Genomic DNA, 19,578 nt, shown 5'->3' with positions numbered 1-19,578 from the left:
GAGTCAACATGAGGCTCCACCGCACTGGGATGGCTATGCTGCAGAGATGCTCCAAGAAGGAAGCAAATGCCTCCATGCACCATTTGCTGCCATCTCTGAGAGAGCTGGCAGAGATGTAAGCCATCTGCCAAGACACGCTGGCTGACTGCTAACTGGAGTCACCAACCTCGCCACACAGCCAGCGGCCTTGTGGGCTATGCCATGATCCCAGACATTTTGAGGTGCAAGTGGTGGCCTCTAGGTTAGGTCCAACCAGTACAACTCTTAACATCTCACCTACAGCCTCGCCCGCCCTGGAGGAAATGAGAAACAGCTGCTTGGATGTGTCCCCCGTGCCTGCCAGCAGTTCGTCAGGTACAGCCAGAGCCAATGCTGGCCTCAGACAGTAAGACGGCTCGGGGCTGCAGGCACCTGGCTTGCTTTGCCCGGCGTGGAGCTAGAGGCTTCTGCCTTCACTTGCCAGCAAGTAGGGAGTGGGGGCCCCTACCTGAGATCCAGCCCTCACAGATGCAGAGGTCAGGCTATCCCAGGCTGGACCACGAGGTCCCTGGGACTCTGCCTCTACTCTACTCTTGACTCAAACGGCCCTTTGTGCCTGCTTGGGATGTGTGTGCTGGAGAGCCAGCTCTCAGGGCGGTTTTAGTAAAAGAGACAACATCTATTGCTGTGTAATGCACATTGTCACTTCTTTGCTCAGCATCCATACAAAGGGCTATTGTGAAAATGTCTAAGCGACAAAAACACAAGCGGGCACGCTGGTTTGTGTAAGAGCTTTTCTTTCATCGGGGAGAAGGGGGACATTTGTAGTCATATTTCACTGAATGAGGTAGAACAGGAGACTAAGGTAATACATGCTGGCAGGTAGAAACTGTTTTATGCAAAAAAGGTGTCAATGCTAAATCAGACTGGTAAAAAATTATCCTTTAAAAATATTCTGTTGGGAAAGTTCAAAAAAGGGAGAGAGACAGCCATATTCATAACTAAACTGCATGGTACATATATCCTGAGCACACTATGAAACCTGAAATACCTGAAAACAACCTAATCGGACTGACCATATTTCAAATTTCTTAATGAAAACTTTATGTGGTCAAGAAATGAGTAAAAATGTTCAGGATTCCCACCCCTAAATGCTCCTGAATAAATCTTTCTAACTCTGATTTTTGAAGTGAAATATACCTTTCTTTAAGTTTGCTCTCAGATTCCTTCAGCTTTGTTTTCAAATGCCGTACTGTAACTTCTTTCTGCTGCAGAGGAGTCAAATACTGCTCTGGATTTTGTGGCTTAATGCTCTGATTGTCACCGCAAGAATTGTATCTCCCTGATCGCCTGAAAAGAAAAAAAAAACAAACCATCACATAACATCACTCCTACAGTTCTTCAGTCCTGGCAAAAAGAAAAACATCCCATTGACTGATACAAAGCTGAGTCTACGCTTGACTCATTTGGGGCTCCTCAGTGTCCGCACAAGTGACTCCCTCTGGCAAATCAAAGTATTTGAGGAAATGGCTGATTTGTGGCTATAGTGCAAAATTTACTATTTACTGTACTTGGTTTCAGTGCCATTACATCAAATGAGACATTTAACTTTAAAATACCTAGCCATCCCCTCACCCGAAATGGGTGGTGTGCCCAAGAGCAGGCAGCCGGGCCACTGGCAAGGGCACCCAGCTGTAGACACGGCCAGGTGAGGTAGCGTACGGACCGAGTTCAGCTCCACATGTGAGTTATGAAGCTGAGCACCCTGAAACCTAGATTTATCCTATCTAGCTTTAGGTGTGTACCTGACACGCTTGGCTGTTGAGTTGCCTGAGAGGGAGAGAGGGAAACAGCAGCATCATGGTGGCAATTCCTTCTCTGCAGTATGCGTCTCATGCTCTGGCAGGTATCGGTTTTCTTTCCTGTACAGGACACTGCACTCCTTAGGGAGGTGCCTAAGGCTGGGCAGGGTGAATTTTCACCCCAGTCTATAATGTTTTCTATACTACCCCACTCAACTCTCTCCAAAGCGAAAGGACCCTTATATGAAAGAACCAGTAAATCCACATGAGAATTGATGGCATGAAACCACATGAAGGAGCCCGCCTTGGAACAAAAAACAACTACAGAGGGCTTTGACTAAAAGTAACCATGAATTTTACAGTGCTGAAACAATAAAGCTTTTACATGGGATGGAGCACCCTGTTGACTGCCGAGCCACTAACATGAGGAGTCACGCATATGCTGAGGAGCAAGGTGACCTGCTCGGCAGCTCAGACAGCTGATCCCACGTTACAGTGCAGGGAAGGTAAGTCAGTGCACTGAACACCGGGATGCTGAAATAAAGACTTGCCTCATCACTGGGCTGCTGTCGCTTCCTTTGTATGAGCCTGAGTTGCTGCTGCTGGCTGAAGAAGCCCTGTAACTCTGATGGATGTTAGCAGGACTCAGCTGGTTTTTGCACAATGTTGACAAAGGGTCCTTTTCACGGGAAGCAGGTGGGCTGGCTCCGGACTTGTAGGATAAGGATCCATTATTCCGACCATAAGGGCCACGACTGGAGGGGAACCAAAATGGTTAAAGCATATTGGATTATCCTCGTCATGCAACCCATTATGTGTCTTATTTTACACACAAAGCTGTCTAAACACTAAACCAGATAGATAACTGTGAGTAGCTGGGAAGAAAGTCCTGAAGTCATCAGCCACTGCACATTCTTTCACTGACTGTGGGGCCCTCAGTCTGAATTACGTGATCTAGGGAAACCTCGGCCATTTTCACATTTCTCTGTGGATAGCACGGTTCCCAGTGACTCCATCAGATCATCCACGTTCCCTGAACCTCTGACTCCATTAAGTAACGAGAGGACTGCAGCCTGGACTAGTGCCAAAAGAACCATGTTTCGGCTTTCCCCGGCCAGGCTTGCGGAGAGATGCCCAACCCTGGAGGTTTGCTGTAAGACTGCTTTCATGCTCCTCAGCAAGCAGCCCAAGGGATCACAGCGTGCAGTGAAAACAGATTTTGTTTGAGCCACTGTTCTTTTCTGCCTTTGGCATACTGGGTGCTTCAGCTGTCATTGTCAGCTATTCATTTGCTTAGATATAGTTTGAACCCCGCTGAGAGCAGGCTGAAATGGTATTAAAATAGACAAAGGAAAGCACGGCCTTTTCTTTCTTCCTTCCAGTTTCTCTCATACATATCTACCTTTCTTTTCCCACTCTTTATTAAATAACCTGACGGTCAACTGTGTGTGCTTGAAAGCAATTGGTATTCGTACTGCCTGACAGCTGCCAAGGGGCTGGGGAGCTCTGAGGTCAGCTTCTCAAGGTGCGTTCCTCGCTTGCTCACTTGGTTTGCCTTCCTGCACTACTACACTGCTACCTTCACCCTCCCATGGAAGTTGTTCTTCTAAACTGTAATGGAAGGGCAGGTTTCAAAAAATATGGAAAAAGGCATATCCAGCCAGCAAAAGAGAAGGCTTGAACATAAAAACTTAAATACTGCAGAATTATGAAGCAAAACCTCTTCTTAAAATTGTCTGACTTGGTTTCCTCCCTTCTCTGAAAATGGAACAGTTTATAAGGAACAGATGGTTGAGTGGCTGCTGCAAACCTTCATCACACTGCTGCGGTTTGGGTGATTTTATAATTATTTTACAATGAAGTGCAGGACTGTGGTTTGTGGCAACACTGAAATGTTTCATAGTGAGTTAAGTCAAGCAGTTAAAAAAGAATATATTGCAAAGGAGACATCTCTTTCCACTTTGTACAGTACAGCATCAACTCTTGTGTAAGACAGAATTTGCACAGACTGTGCATAACACAGCAATGCATTTGAAGGAGCCTTATTACAGAGGAATTCTGTCCAATTAAGTAGGTCAGTATGCTCTAATTTAAAGTTATATTTAAATACACAATAATACATTAAATGATACACAATATTCCTGAAAGTAAGGTGATTTTAGGGCTTCATATTATACTTAGTACTGTTTTCTTCCCCACAGCCAGTACCTTTACTTGTTAGATTTAATCTAGAGAGCGCTTAAGTAATGTTTATTGTTCTAAGTCTCACGATACAGATAGGAAACTGCTCATTAAGCATCATCATTCTGCCGATCTCTGTACACTGGGGCACACTGCGACCTTGGAGACCTCTGCGTGACTTAAGCATACGGGTATCCTGCTGCCGGTCCCAGCCTCCCTGCCAGCTCTTCCACAAAGGGCAGGAAACCAGTCCTGTCAATTTGAACTCTTTCCTCCTCCTCCAAAAAACGTAACCAGCAGGGACTGCGTGGGCAGAGCACAACGTGCGCTGCTCCATCCAAACGCCCCCGTATTTGCAAGCTGTCTAGATTTGCAGTTCACACATGATAGGGAGAAATCTTACAGAAATCTTTCATGAAAGGTCCATTTAGGTAAATGACTATGATAATTTTTTTTATCTGCATATAGTTTTAGTTATATAAAGGTTGGGCAAGAGTGTTTAAGAAAAAAAGCGTCAAAGGCAATATTGTCTACTTCTTCCTACAAAAAATAAAGTCATGATCTGGAAAGGTACATGCTGAGCTGACAATTTATTACAGAGAGAAAACAAAGTGATAAGATCAAAAGGTTAAGGTTAACTGGTTAGAAGTACTTCTGTTAACTAACATACACCCAGTTGTTTGCTCCTCCATTCCAGCCAATGCCTTTTCTGCCTTACCTGATTGTCTCTCCCATACTTGTTATGAATAAACAACAAAAAAATAGCAGTCAGCTGATCTGGCATATTGACAATTTTTGTGCTCCAAATACAGCAATTTTTTTTTCTTTCTCATATCACAGTTCTCATCAGTGCAAGTGCTGCCCGAGAGCAAAGTGTTACCCAAAATGTTTTAAAACTCACAATATTGGTATTGTATGTATTAGCTGCAAGACCTTACACAGTAGTCTATCTTTGCACGAGCAACACTTGCAATATTCAGGAAAAATCACTTTGCTTACTTGCGAGAAAAAGAAGATCTTTTGCTTCCAGCAGCAGACATATGGACTTCAGGCGCTGAAATACTGCCCGTGCTGCTTGAAGAGCTAAAATCAGCTTCACTCCCTGGAAAGGAAAAGGGAAGAGTGAAAACATGATGGAAATTATAACTCAAAGACTGTTTTCAAAATAACAATGAATCACAAGCATCCTTCCTTTGTCTGTCCTGTGTGAATTTTAGAAGTTGCATGAATTTTCAAACATCCCTGAGGACAAGCGCTGGATTTGTTCCAGATTTTCAACATTTCTTCAGAACTGGCACTTCAACAGGAGCAGAAAAAAAGCATTTGGACACAAAACCCTCACACTACAGAAGCCATTTTAGGACTCGGCTAGGAACATTTGTTGTGACAACCTATTTGCTTTCTCACAGCCATCAATAGATGAACGAGGCTGCTCACGTGGCTCCTTCAGGAGCACAGTGATTAAGAGCACACAACTGTAGCTGGAGATTTCTCTTGCTTTAAACCATACAAAAATACTACTGGCTGGGAGGAAAGCTGCTTCTATTTTGGTTTCTGAGATGATGTACACATACATGTATATATGTATAAATGTTTATAGGCTAACAGGGTATATGCATGTATATATGTACACAGGTATGCAGGTTTTCATGTGGCACAGAAGCATGGTAAGGCAGTTCTAATAGCCTTAAAATAACCCACTAATCACGTGTGGCTCTCAAGTGCTTCTCAGGTGCTAAGCCATCTATCTGATTACTGACTTTCTATGGATGACAGCTTTTATTTCTTAAGCTCTGGCATATACAAGGAAAACTGCTCTCATTTTGCTAAGGTCAGTAGTAGGTAGATGTACTAAGAAAGTTTTATCATCCAGAAAAAAACCCACCCTAAAGTTAGGATTTTTGTCAGTCTGTCATTCAAATGGCAAATATCCCAAGCCATATCCAGGTCTCATGCTGCAGAGCCACAATAATGGATGGTGACTTTATCCAAGGGGATGGAAGTAACTTTCCAGCATCCTTTAGGCAGCCGGTCAGGGGGAGCATCTCTCACCTGAGAATTTCTGGGTGCCATCCCACGCACAGACACCCCTGGCCAGCGGCTGCAGACTTACCACAAATCCCATTTTTGCTATCTTTTCCACGAGGGGGAGATGCAGCTGCAGCTACCATCATCCCCGCCGCAGCGGATAAACCTTCAAGTGCACAATCTCTCTTAAATCCTTCGCACAGCTGATGGTGATGGGCACATCTTCCACCCCTGAATACCTGAGACTGGGAAAAGGCCTTGTCAGAGCCTGTCTTCACAGCCTTAAAGAGGATGAGACATCCAGCAACCATCCTTACCATCCGGCAACTCTTAGCAACCGGTCTTAGGATCAGACGTGTTCGGATTTAACCCAATACTTTCCCAACCTCACCAGGTCTGAGACCAGCCCCCATTTCTCTGTGCCTCTGGTTCAGCCCAGCCCAGAATATTCCTCAGCCCAATTTCAAAGTGCTCAAATGCAAAGCTTAGCTCTTCAAAAGGGTATCCCAGGGACCCAGCTTTATCACTTCTAGCAAACTCCATACCCAGTACAACACCCCTGATAACCAGACCCAAGTCACCACAGCTGTAACCAGATCAGAACTGCGGGCAAGTTTGCAAGGGGAGGGAGGGAGGGAGGGAGGGAGGGAGGGAGAGCAGCAAAGCTTCTTTGTTTCACAGAGTATTTATATCACATCTACAGATGCAGATGTCAGTGACCCTCTCCTTGGGGAAGCAAAATGACCGTGGGACATGAAGTCCGAAGCTGCAACAGAGTTTTCCTGATAAACAAAACACTCCCATCTATGAGACTAAGATACCAAATACTGCCTCAGTATCACGCTACTCCCAAATCTACTTTTCCAAGCAAGACCCGAACAAGTAAACACATCACATAGATTTCATACCTCCGGTGTTCTGGCCCCCAAAACATTCTTGCCCTTGCAAGACGCCAACAGCTTTCAAAGCCAAGTCCTGGCTGCGGCAGAGAGAGCAGGAACCCTAGCTGAGGCTCATCTCCGGTTAAGTAGACCACATCATAATCAGATCTCACTATCGAAAGCATTTCGAAGAAGCAAGGCTTAATAATAGCCTCTCCCTGACCCGCCTGGCTTGGAGCGCAGTGCTGGGAAGGGCTGCCGAGCTAGGCACTGCCAACAAGAGTCAGCAGAGCCTGAAAACGCAACCACCTTGAAGGCTGAGCTTTCTGAAAGACTGAACTGCATCTGAGACCAGGAACTGTGTCTGCAAAGCACGAATTACCCTTTCTGACCCCAGTGCTGATAACAGCTACACACAAGGTTAACACTGAGCACAGGAGACTACTTACGCTTAAAATTAGGCATGTGGCTATTTATAGGATCTTCGAGAACATTTTGTAAATTAAAAGGGTCACTGCTAGTATCTGTTCCAAGTGTGTTAGTTACGCTCAAGCCAGCTCTGCGTGTAGCAGAGCTCAACAGCAATGTTACTAGGAGACTTTAAAAAATATTTTCTCCCATTTGGTAGACATCTCTAAGCAAAATAACATGGCATCTATCCATATAATACCAATTGCAACATATTCTCCTGGGTAAATGTGACTTCTTTATTACAAATGTCTTAACAAAGAGGTGAAACTCCTTGCCTAGCAGCAACACGGGCAGGAGCTGAACACGGCCTCTCATCTCTCCTAACGCCATTCTCCAGGCTGACAGCTCCCTAAGGACGCCTGTTGACTATTTTTGTCGCTGTGACAATGTGATTGCAAAAGCTCACACATGTAAGCCCCAGAACAGCCTGCCGATTCAGCGTTAACCATGAAAGAGGTTGACATTTCTCTAAAACATATTATTATGTCCTAACTGGCCATAACACTTCTTTTGCCGTGATGTGAGACTTCCTTGCCTAAGAGGACTGTCTTACCCACCCTTTCCTGCAAAAGACACTACATGTTGAGCTGCTGGCTTCAGCGGTATCTCATTCGAAATTCATTCATACATATTCTTCCACACCGCAGCCACTCAGCGTCACAACACTAACAGCCTGCCAGCAGGCGAGCCAACTCAGGAGTATGCTCTGATGGAATCGCTCGTGCCGCACGTACGGCATCCGATGCTGGGAGGCCCGTCGCTCCGGCCTCCCCCTGCCTCGCAGCGGGCTCCAAGCAGCAGCACACCCACACCACAGGAGTGGAGCTGTGTACTGCTCTGTGCAATAGGAAAAACAACACAAGCTTGGCCAACAAAGTACTGTAACATTTTCCAGGATTGCTCCTTGCCTGGAATGGGTATCTGAGAAGCAGGAGTGAAATCATGCAGCATCTAGCACCCTCCCTGCACTTTATTGTTCAATGGGCAATGGCACTGAGCTAAGAGTGCGCTGCAGACAGCATCATGCTTTGCGCTGCCTTTTAGCCTCCTTGCGGCCCTGACAGCACCGCGACAGTCACCTAGCTCCAGCTGACACGGAGGAGAGGAGAAGGGAGCCTGTAACCCTGCGACTGCGTGCTGCGCTGCCCGTGATGAGGAGTGCAGGCAGCACAGGCAGGCACAACCCAGGCAGAGGCAGAGAGGGCGGTGACGGCCTGGCAGACGCATGTGCTCATCTGCGCCGTGGGTCGGGGACCACAGCTCAGGGAGCTAACGCCGCCCTGCTGCAGCACGCGAAACCTCCTACTAATTACTCAAGGGCAAATTTCCCATCCTGCATGTGATGCAATTACAAATTTCAGGGCAGGATTGAGGAGAGGGAGAAAGAGCTGCCTCTGCAAGGGCCGGTATGCCTCCAGCTGGTACTGGTGCGTGTTTATCCCACTCATGCAGTGCAGCCACCGCACCTCCATTTTGGGCGTAGAAAAGCCCCACCTTTAACTCTGCTCTCTGCACTGCCTCAGTCATAGCGCAAGGATAATGACACAGTACGGTGACCGTACCATACACTGCATTCACAGCTTTTACGGGTAGAACAGATTAGGTATATTGGGCCTACTGGGACAGCATGCAAGCACAGAAATACCATGTCATGTATGTATATATGTATATAGAGACAGTATATACATTTCTTACACAGAGTCACACAATAACCCCACATGCACGCCTGGAGTATGGCACCCCAGTCTGCTATTTCTAGCCATTACAGATGGTTGGATGCCTTGTTGTATGGTCTTCTGGCCTTGATATTAAAATTTTGCTTGTATTTTAGAATTTAATCTTTTTCCTTCTATAAGAATAAAGCTCAGACTTTCTTGCATGCATTTTATTGTCCATTTGCTATCTAAATAGTAAGACTAAAATATGGAAAAAAGGAAAAAGTTCAAGTAATATCTGTGGCAGGAACACTGATAGCTGAGCAGCAGAACTGGATTCCCAAAGCTCAGGATGCATATGGGCTTATGAAAATTTAGTCTTTTTGTGTAAGACTTTCCTATTTGCAACTTCACCATTGTTTCATAGCTGCCAGCGTATATAAACCACAGAGCTTACCTATCTTCTGACTCTATAAACATGACCTCTTTATATATATATATATCACTCTTGATGCTAGATTTTGCATATAGTCACCCAGTGAAACTGAGCTGTAAATAAAACAGTGCTGACAGAGACAGCTTGTCCTCAAAATGTAAAGCACTTAAATTTGCTGAGCTTCCTTGCCTTCAAAAGCATCCTGTTAAACGGCAGAGAGATGAAAATATGCATATATGTTCACCACTCTGGTGCAGCAACTAGAGGAGTAAGTGGCACGCTGTCTCTGTAGACAGCTTTATTTAGAGACCCCAGGGGAAGAGATAGGGCCTGACCGCATAAAAAATTCCAGCAAAGCCATTAGAAGCAGCTGGAAAAGTAGAGAGAATTCAGTTGTAAAGCCCAGTATTGAAAGGACCTGTATTTTTAAGAGATTTGGTTTCATTTATCTTGAAACCTTTAACTCACAGCTACATCGCTATTTCCAATCTTTAACAGCATAAGTAGTGTATTTCCAGGAAACACTAATGCTGCTTCTTTTCTCTTTAATGTGGGGTTGTTCCTGCAAGATTGTTTTTGTACACCACAAGCAACCTAGGAAAGAAAACCACACTGCTCACATGCACTGACAAATGTAAGAAAAAAAAGCTGCAAAGTGATGAAGTCTTGCTTTAGCATTTCAGGCTTTTCTTCAGGTAACACCCTTAAAAATGACCCATTTTGAGGGCAAAGTCTCCTAGTGGGAAATGTACCTGATTCACAGTGTCAAGCCCATAGCTGACAGTGGGTTTTGGTTCCAGTCCCTGGCCTCTGACTTATTTGACTTACTATTACTATATGTGAGACTCTCATCTTGGACATTATCTTTCACATCAAACAGTAACTGGGTAAAAGCAGATATAATCCTGGGAACAAGGAACAGGACACAAAACTCTCCTCCATGTGGACTGCTCTAATCTTTGGGTGACACAAGCTGCTCCCACATGCTCTACCTCTGCCCAAGTCTCATACTCTCCACTACCCTGAGGTCTGGAGTCAGTGGAGGAAGCTGAGGACGCCCAGTAGGTCGCAGTGGTTCAGGAACTCTTATGAGAGATGTGGATTTAAACTCCTTTAGTCTAAGGAGGGCACTGAACTCGGATCTTTTCCCCGAGCTCTAACTGCTCAGCTGCAACACAAAACAGCGTGTTAGCACTAGCGCTGTCCATATTGCAAAGGAATGAAACGTGCTGGTTGCCTGCACTCTCAGAGGTGGTCTCATTCCAGTACGGAGGTTCAGAGTGAATCCGAGGCACGCACGTGGGCACACTCTGGACTACAAGTAGGTGGCTAAGTCTGGGAGATGGGCACTCCTCTCTGGCATCTCCTGTGGACTGGTGGAGGTGTGCTCCTGCCTGGCATGCTCTCTGCTGTGAATCTTGGATCTTAGTACCTAACCAACCCCTCTGATTTTATATGCAGTTTAGTCACTGAGCTCAGATTTGTGAGTTGCACTCCCAGAACGATGGTGAGAAGCTGGGCCCAGCAATGCCTGGCATGGTCAATCCTAAGGGTACCAACAGGCATCCCCTCCCTTACCCCACTGCACTGGCCAATGAAGCCATCACTCTCCCCTCTTCAGTGGACATCCACCCGACTGCTTGCCAGTGCTCCCTCATCAGACAGATGTTAATCATGTTTCAGCTGATTGCACAGTGCAGTAACAGCTGGTAACTTGGGCAGCTGGCAAAGTTAGAGTCAGAGGGGATGCAGAACAAAACTTGCAGTGTGACTCTCCATAAATCGTTCAAACCTGCTGGGGCAGGAGACTTCCAGCTCAAAACCAGACAGAAGACTTTGGGGAAGAACTGCAATACAGACCCTGCTTCCTCGCGTTTGGACCTAAACTCCATTTTACAAATGATCTCCTCGATTCAGACTGCTGGTTGTGTGATCTAAACTAATTATTTATCTCGATTTCTGCTCATTTTGCTTGCTTACTCTTCTTACTTTGGAAGAAAGTTTGTTACCAAATAATCAAAATTTATTCCATTAAGCAGTTTTCTGATCTCATCTAAATACTGTAGTTCTGGTAGTAATCTGAACTACATTAATGCAAATTATAAGCACTGCAGATCTCAAAATGAATACAAAATGTGACTTGTGTATGCTGTGAAACCACAATCAATCAAGCTCTTCTCTAAAAACACAGTCACTACAAACTAATTACTGATATTGGCTGAGAGCCATCATGTATATTCTGCGTATCGCTATGATCTGGGCTTGTGTTTTTCTTAATTGTTTTTAATTCATGGACTTGTAGAGCAGCCACAAGCGGATGCTGGAACAAAGAGCATTGCAAGTTGGGTTATTTTTTCTGATTTATGTATCTTAAGGAGATTCTTCATACAGAAATCAGCCTGACCTAATTATTTTTTGTGCTTCTATATGCGCATAGTTTGAGCTATTCTAACAACACCTTAAAAATGGCTCCCATAAATTTTCTCTTCTCAGCCTGAAATGACCTTTGTCAGGGGGAACATATGTTCACAGAGCAGAAGGGAACAGCCTGGGGAACTTATCTTCCTCTTCAAGCAAAAAGGCTCTTTGGATCAGAGACAGAAGGATGCTACTTTGCTACACCAACCTCAATAGAAACATTGAGACTGGATGTTCAAAAAATACACTGATAGTTGTATAACATGATATTCAACTTGCATATGACAGTTTTATAAAATTTATGTGTAAATCCACCTACGGACAAGTATCTTTTATAAGCAAGCACGTAGTGTCACCTCAGGAGATTTTTCATATACCTGGCAGTACTATTTGGTCTGCTTGAAGGGAAATGGATAGGCTGGTCAGAAGTATTTTTAGGAGCTGGAAAATGTCATCTTTGGCAGGGATGACTTAGCAGTACATAGAAAGGGAGCAAACTCCATCACAGACTGGGAAAACATCCCAGCCCTCCCGTCACGTTGGTGGCAGAAGTTTAACAAAGGGCTTTCAGAGACCTCTTCAACACATCTCCTAAATCTGGTTCCCAAGCACAAGGAGGAGAGAGGCTGGCTGGTGCACAGCCATTAACTGCGCAGGCACGCGTTCACAGCATATGCAAATGCATGAAATCACATGCTAAACCTGATTCAGCTGAAAGCTTTTGCACAGTCACCCTTAATATAAGACATACGGTTTTCATTATAATGTGCATAAAACATTTTAAATCAGCCTGACATGTTTTCAACAGGGAAGAGAGAAACACTGGAACGAGTGTTTCGTATCTGGGAGGTAACTAACTAAACAACCCTGCAGTCCCAGGATGAAAAGCAAAATTTGTCATAAGCTAATCAAATATTTACTGTAATGCACGCGTTGAAATGATTACAAAGAAGTAATAGAATTCAAGTGTCATCTATTGAAAAGAACAGTAAAACCCTACCCAGTATATTGATTGGTTGCCTAAACTATATTTTTTACAGTTATAAAGCCAAGGTAAGTCTGAGGGCAATGCATTTCAAGTTATGACTGCTGTCATTTGCTGCTTTTTTTCCCCAATAGCACTCTTATCGTCAAGAAGCACAAATGACAGACAAGAAGCCTGTGTTTTTTCAGCTTATTAATCCTTGCGGGTTTGTGGTTACACTGTATTCTGCCAATTCTAGCAAACAGTCACAGCCTGCCTGGATTTCGAAAGCCAACAGCTTCCTATTACGTACAGAATTTCAGAAGGAAGGAATAGAGACCTGTAATGAAGTGCCTCAGCGTTGAAGCAAGTAAAGGCTTGTAGTACTAATAAAATATGAAACAAACCCTGCAGAATTTTCATTTCCTTTAAATACATTTTATGTAACAGTATATATAAAATACGCTATTATAAAGTAGGTTTACTATTTTGTTATGTCACATTAAAGGCGATACATTTCAAGCTCCTTGGGGAAGCGATGTCCAGCTTGCAGTGCCTGAAAGCTGGATTTATGAAAGGATGCCAGGTCCCCAGCTCCCGGGGGGAATTCTGGAAGCGGCGCCCTCCCTATCTGCCACCTCCCTCGGTAGATACCTCCCGTTGGTCTCAGTAAGAAAAGCTTCTCAGCTGTGTGAAACTCTTGTTTCTGGGCAGGCTAGAAGCGGGCCGGCGTTAAAATCACTCAACAGCTCGGTGCCTGGCTCCTGTCTAAAGACCGGGGTGGGTGTTTCACACTACACCAAATACATCAGGGTCCACACAAAAGCGGCCCAAGGAAAGCTCTCTGCTGTCTGCTTTACTGGGGAAATGATCCACCTGGGATTGGCAGGGCCAGATTTAGCTTTGAACTGGGAGGAGGCTGTACAACATCTCCCCATCACACCACCAGGAACACGTACTGCAGCCAGCAGTAAGAACTGGATGCGGAGATGGGGTTCCTGTCCTTGCAGCTTATCGTGCCCCTCTCCATCTCCTCCATAAATCCACCCCTTTTAGGATGCCTGTCTTCATTACCCCCTGCTACATGGTGGAATCCAAACAGGCCTGAATTTCCCACAGCTCCCACCTCCATCAGGAGACCCTACCCACCACCTACACCCAACACACCTGAGAAAACTAAGCTCTACAATCTAAAGGTTTGGGCAAAGTTGGGCAACCTCTATCTAGTTGCTCTTCCGGCTGCTGGGTTTTATTTAATGTTTTTTAATTTTGGTTTATTTATTGGAACATGCATTTCTCCCTTCTCCTAGGCTCTTCCTGAGCTCAGAATCGTAACTTCAAGTGAGAACCAAAACGTAGTGAAGGCATCTAAAACACAGCTTCACCAGGATTTAGATATCTAGGTACATAAAAGCAAGTAAAAGACCACTGCTTAAACAGGCCAAGTGTTCAAAATGCCACCACTATCTGCAAAGACCTGCTTAGTTGTTTATGCAGTAACCACCAACATACCCAATGTCTTTATACCAAAGTGAAATCAAATGAGAGATTTGCATGACTAAAATAAAGACATTCCCTTAGCTTTCCAAGCCTATGTACAAATACAGATATATAAACACAAGGAATATATAGACATATCCACTCAATACTGCTCAAAAAGTATTTAAAGTAATCACTCTGAGGGAAACAAAAACTTTTAGGTAGTAATTTGGTCACCAAAAAACAAAGTTCAGAGAACACTGAAACTATTTATGATTTGAAGTCAAACATGGCCAGAAAATGAAAAAACAGAATTTTCTACTTTCTGTTTGAAATGATGCCTTCATTTTGAAAACTGTCAAATTTCTTTTTTCTTTTAAAAAGGGGGTAAAAACATTAAAAAATGTCCCCAAACATTCTAAATATTTTAGATTGAATATCATCTTTGTTCAGTCTGAAACAAAGTTTTTAATATTTTGATTTGGCAGCAAACTCCCAAATCAGTTATTTGCATAGCTCCATGTTGAACATAATAAGATGTCAGACAAAAAAAGAAATAGGGGATGTAAGGGAAAATAGAAAAGGAAATAATCTATCAATTCTTGAGTAAACATTGCTCAGAAAACAGTTTAAATCCCAGGATTCTCATTAAAAAGGCATTAATAACCTGGAGGAATTCCAAAAAAGGTCAACAATAATGGTAACAGGATTACAGGGCACTGTTTATGAAGGGAGATTCACAGAATGCAATTTGTGTATTCTAAGATAAAAAGAAATATTGGCAACACTGTTTATCATGGGGAGAAGGAATAGAGCCGGAAAACTGTAAAGAAAACCATGTAACAGCAACACAGGATTCTGGCTGCGATGCGTGTTATTTCATGAAAAATGACTTGAAATAAAAACTGATGGTTGGTGGGAGTTGTGCATAGTAAAATGTAGCTGGAGTAGATTCAGAATACTTTAACCGGGGAATCAGAAAGCTATTTTAAACATTGGCATGAATAATACAGATTGTAATTTAAAAGCAGAGCAGAAAAAAAAAAATCTCCTAAGGGAAGATTCATAATGGCCGCTTTCGTATGCACAGTATTTCTTTCTGTGGAGGTGAAGCGGGCTGAAAACCACAGAAAACAGCCAGAAGGAGCAGAAAATTCACTGCAGTAAATACACAAATTTCAAAGTATGTTCTAGCTTGACCTCACACACATTTTAAAACAAATACTTAAGAGTGTGCAGTGTGTATAGCATCGGTTTCTCTTTTTTGGCTCATATTCCACTCTGGATTAGCAGAGGAGAGGAAAAAAACCTGCGTGAATATACAAAAAGAAATTGTTTTGACTAAAGACCACAGCTATTGCCATCCTCCAAACCCACCTCAGCTCCAACCTCTAAACCCCAGTGCCCTTCTTACGCCAGGCACTCAGCCATCTCTTCCAGATGCAGGAGCACATCCCCACAATCCCCAGGAGACCTGCATCTCTATCAAAAGGCGTTTGGAGCTAAAAGATGAATTGGCTGGCACAGGTCTCATCCTGTCCAGCGACCCGGGTGCTCCCTGCAAAAGTCCCATATCCGCATCCCCTACTCACTCCGATTTGCAGTTTGAGCCGTGGCTCTCAAATGGACCAAACACAACACTAAGCTCGAGGTTGCAGGCATCCTCAGACGAGAATCTCCCTTTAACGGTGGGTGTCCCACTTTCTGTACATCTGGAGCCATTGGGACAATTAATGGGCCAGAGAGAGAGAGAGAAAGCAGTTATAGTGTGTCTGCTGGGAACTCGGCTTCAAACCCCCAACAGAGCAGTTACTAAATTATGGGAAGTGGAACAGCTTCCCTGGGAGCAGACTCCCTGCATCCCCTCAGCCTGCCCAGCAACCTTGTACTAGGGCACTCTTCTCCTTTGTGCTCAAGTCCATCCTCCAGAAGTGGCACAAACAGATCTAAATACAAGTTTCTTTTCCCTTTACTGAACTAAGTAACAGGGATCTCCTTTTATTTATTTATTTTTTCTTTGTGAGGAAGGAGATAAGTACCTAACTGCAGAAGATTTGTGCCCAAGACCCTGAATTGCAGGTGGCCTGTGCCACCAGCCCACAGCTGGGCAGGCCATTATCTAGGACAGCTGGGACTCAGGCTTTCACCTTTTACTTGCCAGTTCCTCCTTTTCAACTTGCTGGCTTCTTTTTTGGATCCTTCATTTTCGCTGTGACATCTGGGTGCTTGCTGCAGCCCGAGAGTCATCTGAACAAAGAGAGATACATGTCTTGAGAGGCCACAGCTCAACCACTAATTGCCCATGTCTCTACTAAGCAAGATCTAAAATAATTTTTTAGAAGGGAGTGGATCATAAAATTTGTGACACAGAATTAAAAGATTGTTTTTCTACGCCACTTTAATTTAACAGGAACTGCAGATTTGGGTTCAAAAATATGAAACACTTTAAAGCCGAAACACTCTTTGTAGCTGCTACTTTGCTTATTCTTGCTTGAAAGAAATACTTGGCTTTTTGAAAGTTCTCCACATCAATTCAAGCAAATTTGTCTAAATTCAAAGTTTAAATCTAAAATATATATAAATCCAAACTAAAAAAATAGCGCTATGCTAATAATTTTTACCTAACTTTCTAAGCATCTTTTGCTCAAAATATTTATATTCCAATTATATTCCAGTATTATCTCTCGGAAGTTACAGAGCACTTTTTTCACTTTACTGTGATTTAGTTAGCTTATGTCCTAAAAATACTTCATTCCTGCGAATTCATGGTGCAAAATGAGATACAGAATTTCCCTGTGCAACGCTAGGCACGTTGGGCAGCAGTCCTCAGAAACAGGACAAACAGAGAGTGCCTAAGCTTGCCAGGGATGAACAGAAGAGGAGAAGGCATCTAATTAGACCTACTTGAAGACCCACGTGTGATCTTCAAACACAAACTTTCTTCCACAACTGAATGTCTAAGACTGACCTTCCTGTTAAAAAAAAAACAAACAAACAGAAATAAAAGAGACAGAGACTGTACTTGTCTTCAATAAGGGCTAACAGCAGAGTTGTCAGAGACCTGATGAGGAACACAGGAGACGGGAGTGGGATTCATCTGACTAAATGTGGATGTCTCTAATGTAGACACCTATGTCCGAGCCAACCTTGGTCCCATTTTTAGTCAACGGGGAGTTAGTCAGTATAACCAGTGAGTTCAAGGTACTATTCATCTTATCCTAAAGTAAACGCTTAGGTATCTGGTCAGAAAGACCGCACACGAGATTCACTGATTTTGTTCGTTTTATCTCCTTTAAAACAAAACAGGACTTAGTGCAGTTGTACAGGCGGAGACGATTACAGCTACATTTCAGACACGGAATTGAGGTCAGATAAATTACAGGCCATCTCTGCTCTATCCAACTTGGCTCAAGACCGTGAATTCACATCTCCCTCACCTCCGAAACAGCTCCCGTAACCCCCCGAAGAAGGGAAATGGAAGATTCACCTGTTGAAGCTGTTTCACCTCCTGTGAGCAATGGGACCAGTCACTGGACCAGAGAAAGAGAGCCAGTCCCCATCTGCAGCCCACAGCTCATGAAGGTTGTCTAAGGAGACCTGTAGATTCAAATGTCACCTCTTCTGGATCACAAATACCAAGGGATTTATGCCAGACAGAGAAGCTCCAACAGAATCTACTGGCTGTGCTGGGTCTGTTGACCCAACTGGGAGGGAGCATTCCAAAATTGCAACGGAAACCCAGACACTGTGAAGTATGTGGGGGGGGAGGGCTGGGCTATGCAAATGATAGATCCCCCAACAGCAGCTTCCACCCCACCGCCGTCCACCGGACTTCACAGCGCCGGTTGCCTGCCAGACCTCACAGCACCGACTGCTACAACGCACCAAACCTTCGCAGGGCGACGCCCCTCCATGCTCAACTCTAGGGCGCAAGCTTTGAAGATAGCACGGGCTTGAACCCAGACATGGCATCCTCGCTCCTGGAGGGTGAGATGTGCACGTTCATCCCCCTGTGAAGCACACCCCGGTCCTCCGGTACCCATGGCAACTGAGTCTTTAATAACTCCCTGTGCTGGCAGGTCAAGTAAGCAAATCTACACAGCTCCATAGCAACAGACGTGAAATTAAAGCGGATCCCGTCAGTAAAATATGCAGGAGGGCTCAGTGCATACAGAATTATTATCCAGAAACACTTTTATTTAAAAAAATCAGCGGTAGCTATTTTGTATAGGCCCAAAATGAAAGATGAAGGAAGAAGAGCAAAAGTAAATGAGAAAGAGGAGCAGGGTCGAAAACTGCCACAACTGTATTTGTTAGACCCTGGGTTAGAAAAGATCTCAGAAACTTTATTGTCCCAGATAAAATTATGACGTGCACATATAAGAAAGGGAGAAGAGTGACATTAAAACTGCACAGGAAATAAATGTTGCGTACTGTTGGATTTGAATGTCAGGATGGTCACATTGGCTGCTATCAGGTGTGGGACAGAAGTGACGTATTTGAACCATGTGCTTACATCTGAGAAAGTGACACATGCTCAAGTGCTTCCTCCCTTTTTATTGCCAAGGTGATGTTTTAAAAAGCAGATGGAAAGCCTTCCAGAAGCACATGTAACTGACCACTGTGTATCTGCTCTTTGCCAAATATCGAGCTGCTTAAAAACCTAATGCTCAAGTTAAAGCCATCCTCATCTGGTTTAAGTTACTCAGGCAACCTGGGCTTTTCACTTGCAAGCTCCCCTGCACCCCTCAGAGAATTTATGCTTTGCACTTATCAATAAACAAGGCCACATCAGGAGATTGCTTATTATTAATTCAAATACTTTAAGGAGGTACAAAAAAAAAAAAATATGGACAACTTATGGTCACAGGCAAGATGCTCCATCATTTGTTATCAACTTACTTCACTCGATCCGTCTACACAAGTTGTTTTTGTTCTACGACCAATTGTTTAAACTACACTGAATCAGGTGCAGCTCATTTCCTAATTTCAGCATTCTTATGCACTTGACACCAACCACGTATTTAACTATATGAATATTCCCAGGAATGGAAACACGAGTCTTCCCACCTTCACTGCACGAGTAAGGTTATGACTGATTGCAGGATGGGAGCATGGTGTACCCTGATCAAATCCTGCATTTGTAACCGGGTTAAATGTTCTTTGACATACCCTTGTTCTTATTTATCCCTCCCTCAGAAAAGGTGCAGGCTTGGAATGTGGGTTATAAAGTACTGCTAAATAAGTCACAGCAGAAAGAGAGACACATTACACTGAGGTCACC

General features: G+C 44.0%; 1 protein-coding gene across 2 annotated transcripts in view; it reads right to left on the bottom strand.

The window, feature by feature from the left end:
* The window catches only part of SYBU (syntabulin), a 43,822-nt gene that overhangs the window by 2,155 nt on the left and 22,089 nt on the right, over nt 1–19,578 (bottom strand). Inside the window, exons 5-7 of one of the 2 annotated variants that reach the window (XM_076329217.1) lie at nt 4,962–5,064; nt 2,333–2,536; nt 1,180–1,329 (exon numbers count right to left, since the gene is read on the bottom strand). In XM_076329217.1, coding sequence (XP_076185332.1) covers nt 1,180–1,329; nt 2,333–2,536; nt 4,962–5,064 — 457 coding nt within the window. The remainder of the gene's footprint in view (nt 1–1,179; nt 1,330–2,332; nt 2,537–4,961; nt 5,065–19,578) is intronic. The other variant, XM_076329218.1, reaches the window with a different exon arrangement.

This window comes from Aptenodytes patagonicus, chromosome 2 (genome assembly GCF_965638725.1).
Source record: "Aptenodytes patagonicus chromosome 2, bAptPat1.pri.cur, whole genome shotgun sequence".
In the NCBI taxonomy this organism is placed as follows: Eukaryota; Metazoa; Chordata; class Aves; order Sphenisciformes; family Spheniscidae; genus Aptenodytes; species Aptenodytes patagonicus.
The sequence above is the reverse complement of the archived record's forward strand: the minus strand, read 5'-3'. Positions and strand labels throughout refer to the sequence as shown.